The following is a 6253-nucleotide window of genomic DNA, read 5'->3' on the forward strand; positions in this document are numbered from 1 at the left end:
CTCTGAATAAAAACCTCCTGAGCTTTCAGCCTGTGTGCTGTAAAGATGTGGGTGAGCAGAGTTTACAGTCAGATGACAGAACCCAGTGTCACCATTGGGGGGCCCAGCACCCTTACCATACCCTTCAACTAAGAATATCCTGTTGTTGTGGGGTCTCAGCTTCTTTCATCAAGGCAGGATGCAGGTGGTCCTTAGAACTGGGCCCTATATCAGGCAATTGTCCCAAGATGTTGGGCTGGGGCTTGCTCTGAGCATGGTTGCAGTGTAAGGTTAAAATATGAGTTATTGTATTGTCTTTTCTAGTCAGAACCTGGAGGAAAATGTACTCACAAAAGAAGGGGTAAAAGGGAGTAGCCCCCCAACTTGACTCTGTTTCTCCTTTGACAGGCCTACGTGAACATGGCTTTGTTTGAGAATTTTACTTATGCAGGGATCGATGTGACGGCTGAGGAAGCATGAGAGACTTGAGCACTGACCCCACCAATCTGTGGACCCAAACAGGGCAATAGAAGCCTCCTGTACATATGTCTCATGGTCATGCCACCATCTTTTTACATAGAACACAGAACATAGCTGAACTTGGCTGGTCCAGAGGATCCTTCATGAACCCATCCCTCATGCCGTCTTCTTCCCTGACCAGAAGGGCATGGACAGCACACAGCACAATCCAAGACTCTGCCAAACTTAAAGGAAATATATGGAGTTCAGAGAAGTGACACACAGCTATAAATTGTGCTAGGGGAGCATCTATGCTCAGTAGCCCTATATATCACTAACGCCATGTGCCGATTCCAGCCTGCCTCCAAGATGGACAGTATGGGACCCATGCATGAATGGAGGACATGGTTTGCATGTGGAGCAGCCTTCGACTTGAAACAGAGTGCCTCTTGGTCTTGGAATTTGTCATGGGGAGGAGAGGAGAGGAGAAAAAAGCAAAGCATTACGAAAGCAAGAGAATCTGCATCATCTATATTCATGCATACATACACCACAACCATTATCTCATGCCTCGCCGGAAGGCGGGGGGCAGATCCTAGCCAAAGATTACCTGCTACCTGCATGGAAACACACTTCTTTACACTCCCTCCTCCAGGCTTTATTTCTGCAGAACAAGGCAGGAATGTGGAGATAGTAGCAATTTTCAAAGCCAGCCACTAGGAAGGAGTTTAAATGCTTTCACACTGACCCTTTTCATGTCATCTGCTGCTGCTGCTAAAAGCATTGGCCTGTGCCGTTTGCAGTTCATCTCATATCCTTTCCAAAATAGCCCACTTTTCCTGGGTTCTTTATCACAGCCTGCTGCTTTTTTTTTTTGAACAGGTGCAAGTACTGCACAAACTTGTTAAGCAAGTCCTCCATAATGTTCTGAATTGTAACACCTTTGAACACCTGTCCCAGGAGCGAGTCCTCCTCCAATTCCCCTCTTTTTCTCCCGTTTTGGCAACTTCCTCCTGCTCCTTGTCTAGCAGGCCCGTGCGTGTGCTGATTCCAATTAAGCCTGCTTCTAAAACTAAGAGAGTGTGTTTGCGCAAAAGAAGCATTGCACAGGACTGGATATACCCTTGGTTTAATCTACCAAGGCCCTCCTTGTGTACAGCATTCAAGCGACACATTTTACGACAGGAGGGACCAAAGCTCAGAGCAGTCACATGCATACTAGAAAGTTCTAGGTTCAATACCTAGGCATTTCAGTTAGAAGGATCAGATAGCAGGCAATGGGAAATACATCTTCCTGAGACCCCTGCTGTAATTTGAAAGAGAAAATACTGATCTAGATGAACAAACAATCAAATCTGGGTTGTGTGCACATTATTGGCTTAAACACAGCTAGGTGGTTCTTTTTCTCAATTCAGATCAAAGCTGGTTTGGGGGAAAACTCATCAAAACACAGTATTAAAAAAAACACAGCAGGATAGATCTGGATTGTGGCTAATGTTGTGTATATACCACTTCCCAAATAAGCAGTGGGAGCTCAGCGGGTGCAGAGTGAATGGGAGTGTGTACACAGCCTTAGTATAAGGCAGCTTCCGATGCATATAATGTCACCTGGATGCTTCTCCAAACATTTGCTTTTCAACAAATATCATGAGGAGTTTTTTCCACCGGGCATAACAGTGTGGACAGGGATTGTTCATGGAAGCAGACACAACTGTCCCCTCAATGATCTGGCGTAATCCACATGTTGTGAGACCAGTTGCTGGCTGAGAACTGCAAGTCTCTTGTCGTTATAGGATGCCACTAAATAAGGTCTCCAAATCTTTTTATTGAGCCTTCATCCTGATTTGTTTACACAAAGTTTTCAGGGAGGTTTTATGATGTTGGCTGTTTATAGAGCATTCGTTCTGATTTGTTTGCAGGGAGATTATATGATATTAGGTCAAGCAATTGTTGTTACACATTTTCTAGTGCATTTTCATGCCACTTTCCTTACTGAAAAAAGCGAATGTGTTTTTGTGCAGGGGTATGTGGTTTTGTCGTTTATTTTTTTGAAGAGAGTTTCTTGTGCAAGAGTGACGAATCCACTTTAATTCTTGAATCTTAACTTTGCCGATATGCAGTTAACTCTCACTCACAAAATAGTGATAGTCTGGAAATGCCCATGTATGAATGTCTTATGAAACAAAGGAAATTGGTAGGGGAAAAGGAGCTGAACTTCAAAGGGTTGCTTTGAAACTCTCCTAGAATCCCTTGGAAGCAATTCTAGCATTGCATGGAAATGGGAATGTCAACGAGGAGAGCAATCAGTTTTGCTGTGTGGTGGATCTAACCCATGGACCATATGCTTTCAGACAGGTGCAAAATTAGCAGTACATGACTGTATAGGCCTCTAGCAGTTCTATGCTGCCTCTGTGTTAGATTTGTACATAATAAAGGATGCATAAAAAGGATGAAGTTGTGAAATGGGGTATGGCAACCTTCCTTGTGTTTCTGTTAAAAATCAAGAGCTACTCTCTAGCCTCCATCCTCTTACAAATGAATATAAACTGTTTATTTTTGTATGTGCCTCTCAGTAACTTTGGCAGCCATTTTAACAGCCATAAAGGGCTGCTTCTCCCACTCTGCTGTAGGAGACAGTTCCCCCCCCCCTTCAAATACTAGCGGTCAGTACTGTTTGCATATTCTTTACCAGAGAATTCAGTGTAGGCCTTTGCCCTGCAGGGAATGCTGGCTCCACTCCAGACACTGCTGACAAACTGTTTTGGTAAGAACAGGGAAGGGAGTGAAAAAATCAACTGAGTCAAGAAATAACTCATTGGCGTGAGAAGGTAATCAAGTACCACTATAACTATTCTTAACTTGGATTTAACCCAGTTTGCCAGGATTCACAAGTTCACAGAAATATGCCCAAAGGGTTCTGCGTCTGTAAGTGTTGCCAAGGCAACAAGCGAGTTATGGATCCCTGATCCCTTCTCCTTCAGGAAAAAATGTCACCATTCCAGGTGGTGTGTTTCCATTTCCTGAGAGTAAAACCACAAGGGCCCTTGTGAGGTCATGCCACCATTTCATTCAAGTCTCTTTGTATATTTCTTTATGAGACATCTTAGTTTATCTACCATGTGTGTGACAGATATTTCCGCTTACAAATAAATAAGATGGTGATTTCCTGAGTAGGCCATCTTCGGACTGTCAAATTCACAGCCATATTTGGCACATTCAGCTCCATGGGATTAGTATTTCGTATACTGATGCTATCTACAAAATAGTGCTTTCTGCTCATGGGCAACCAGTTATAGGATATGGAAGGGAATGTACAGAATTTATGAGAACTGAAACTTGAAACAGCAGATTCGCTATTCCACACACATGCAGCGAACAAAAATCATGCAGAATGTTGCAGGGAAGGAAGATTCTCTTCAGCAATAAATTCATTTTTCTGTAGTTAAAAACTGTTATGGAGCACTAAATAAATAGTGTTCCAACCAGGTTTTCGTACAAACTACATCAGCATTTCCCAGCAGTATCAAGAGTGAGGCACTGCTACAAACATTTGCTTGGTTGCTTGAGGGCACAGTTTTGTGTTTATCCATGTTTTGAACTCTGTGGAGAAAAGCCACAGGGAGGGAAGTTGAAGTAGAGAAATGGTCGCTGAGGGAAGGGTTGGGGCATCTTCCTCTTTCTCTGTTAAAAAATTCCCCAAAGTTTTATGTTCTAAAAAAAAGATGGTAGGGCTTCATAACATGTGTTTGCACTAAGGATGGCTGTGTTCTGGTTTGCATAGGTAAGCTCTCCTTTAGATGTGAACTAAATCAAATTCTCTGCTATTCCTAGTTTGCATATAACATATAATCATAATAATATAGTTAAGACCTTCATGGTATCGTTTTAAGAATCACTTTTAAATTGTGGAGTGTTTTTCTCTTGCATCATGTGCAGATTTTGAATGTTGTTATTTCATTTATGATTGTCCCAAAGTCATTATAATACAATGAAAACATGCACAGAACAGCTGCATATATAAAAATTATATATGCACATAATAATAATAATAATAATAATAATAATAATAATAAAAATAATAATAATATCCTACCCATCAGGCTGGGTTGCCCCAACCACTCTTAAAACAACAAGGTATATATAAAATCAATTCAGTTCTGATACTGATACTAAATGACACCAAAGATTTACACTTGGAAGGCTTGTTATAAAAGAATCATCTTTGACAGGCACTAAGAGGGCAATGCAAAAGGTGCCTGCTTGTCAGTTTCTCCTTAGGTGCTCAGTAATGTATGATTTTTTTAGCCTTTACAGTTTCTTCACTGCTTGAATTGTTATCTGTTGCACACTTCCTCATGCCTGAGAAATAAAATGAAAAGCGCCTCTCTCACACCCTCTCCACCACATTTGCACTCTCCCACATTTGACCTCTAGTTTGTTATCTTTGAGCCTTTGGTTAGCTGTAATCAACAATCTCTTCTGTGGTGTCCACTTTAGCGATGGTTGTCCCAGCAGCCATATCTATGGTAACAGGTGGACTTTACTCGGATCAAATGCATTGAGACATGAGTGTATTCTGCTATTCATTTAGCCAGGAAGAGCAAACACTGTCTTTAACTTGGTACTTTGCCAAAGGAGTATCTTAAGTAGCTTTTATGGGTTGCTCCAAACCACCTGTTTATTCAGCATTCATCCTGATTTGCTTGCAAAAGCTTATGTGGTGGTTAGGCCACACTATGCGTTTATAGCACATGGCTTCCCCGCAAAGAATCCTGGAAACTAGTTTGTTAAGGGTGCTGGGATTTGTAGCTCTGTGAGGACTAAACTACCAGATGCTGGCTTTATAGAGGATTAATTCTTATTTGTTTATTAGGCAGTTATATTATAATGAGCAGGCATCCAGCAAGCATGCTGATTTGCTTGCGGGGTGTTTAGTCATCTTCCTGACTATTGTTTGTTCATCCCATACATTTCAATATCCTGTCATCACTTTCCTAAATCCAAAGAGTCCTTTGTTTTTAAAGTGTTACGGCAACAGTTTTTAAATCCACTTTAATTGCACAAACCTTTTGTTCCGGTGCGTGCTTGAATCCGTCCCACAAAATAGTGACAGCCTGGAGGCACTTTTAGTGATCTGGTCCTTGAGTTACATGTTGTGGTGAAGCAAATAAGGGGTGGTCTCAGTACCCATCTGCTGCTTGAAGATTTGCTTGGGCCTCATTCCCAGATGCTCCTCACAACTTGTGGATGTAAGTGCCTGTTGACTGTTTTCTCCCACTGGTTCCAACAAGAGTTGTTCTCTTAATGTTAACTGTCACACATGGAAGAGGGATATCACAGGAATTGTGGCTGGGAGGGCTACGGTCTTGATAACAGTTGCCACCCACCTCTCTCTGCACCTAGTGGTATTTGTATTTGTATTTGTGTGTGTGTGTGTCTGTCTCACATAAACTTGCTAATCACATTATTGGCATCCCCTTGCTGGGTCTGAGGAAAAAAGGCTCATCAAGTGTAGCATTCTGCTCTCAGTGTCGCAACAGGATGTCTATGGTAAGCCCGCAAAGGACCCCTGGATGGTTAAGTCCAGACAAAGGTGACTATATGGTTATGGCACATATCTCACTTTCAGGCCGAGGGAGCCGGCATTTGTCCACAGACAGCTTTCCGGCTCATGTGGCCAGCATGGCTAAACCCTTCTGGCACGATGGGACACCATGATGGAAACCAGAGTGCACGGAAACACCTTTTACCTTCCCGCCACAGTGGTAGCGATTTATCTACTTGCACTGGTATGCTTTTGAACTGCTAGGTTGGC

General features: G+C 42.4%; 1 protein-coding gene across 4 annotated transcripts in view; it reads left to right on the top strand.

The window, feature by feature from the left end:
* TIE1 (tyrosine kinase with immunoglobulin like and EGF like domains 1) overlaps positions 1–2888 on the top strand; it is a 45801-nt gene extending 42913 nt beyond the window's left edge. For all 4 annotated transcript variants that reach the window (XM_083445657.1, XM_083445659.1, XM_083445656.1 and 1 more), the window contains one exon: positions 388–2888. In XM_083445657.1, coding sequence (XP_083301783.1) covers positions 388–459 — 72 coding nt within the window. In that variant the 3' untranslated portion in view covers positions 460–2888. The remainder of the gene's footprint in view (positions 1–387) is intronic.
* The last annotated feature ends 3365 nt before the right edge of the window (positions 2889–6253 follow it).

The sequence above is a fragment of the Podarcis tiliguerta genome (assembly GCF_965153285.1).
Source record: "Podarcis tiliguerta genome assembly, chromosome: 6".
Classification (NCBI taxonomy): Eukaryota; Metazoa; Chordata; class Lepidosauria; order Squamata; family Lacertidae; genus Podarcis; species Podarcis tiliguerta.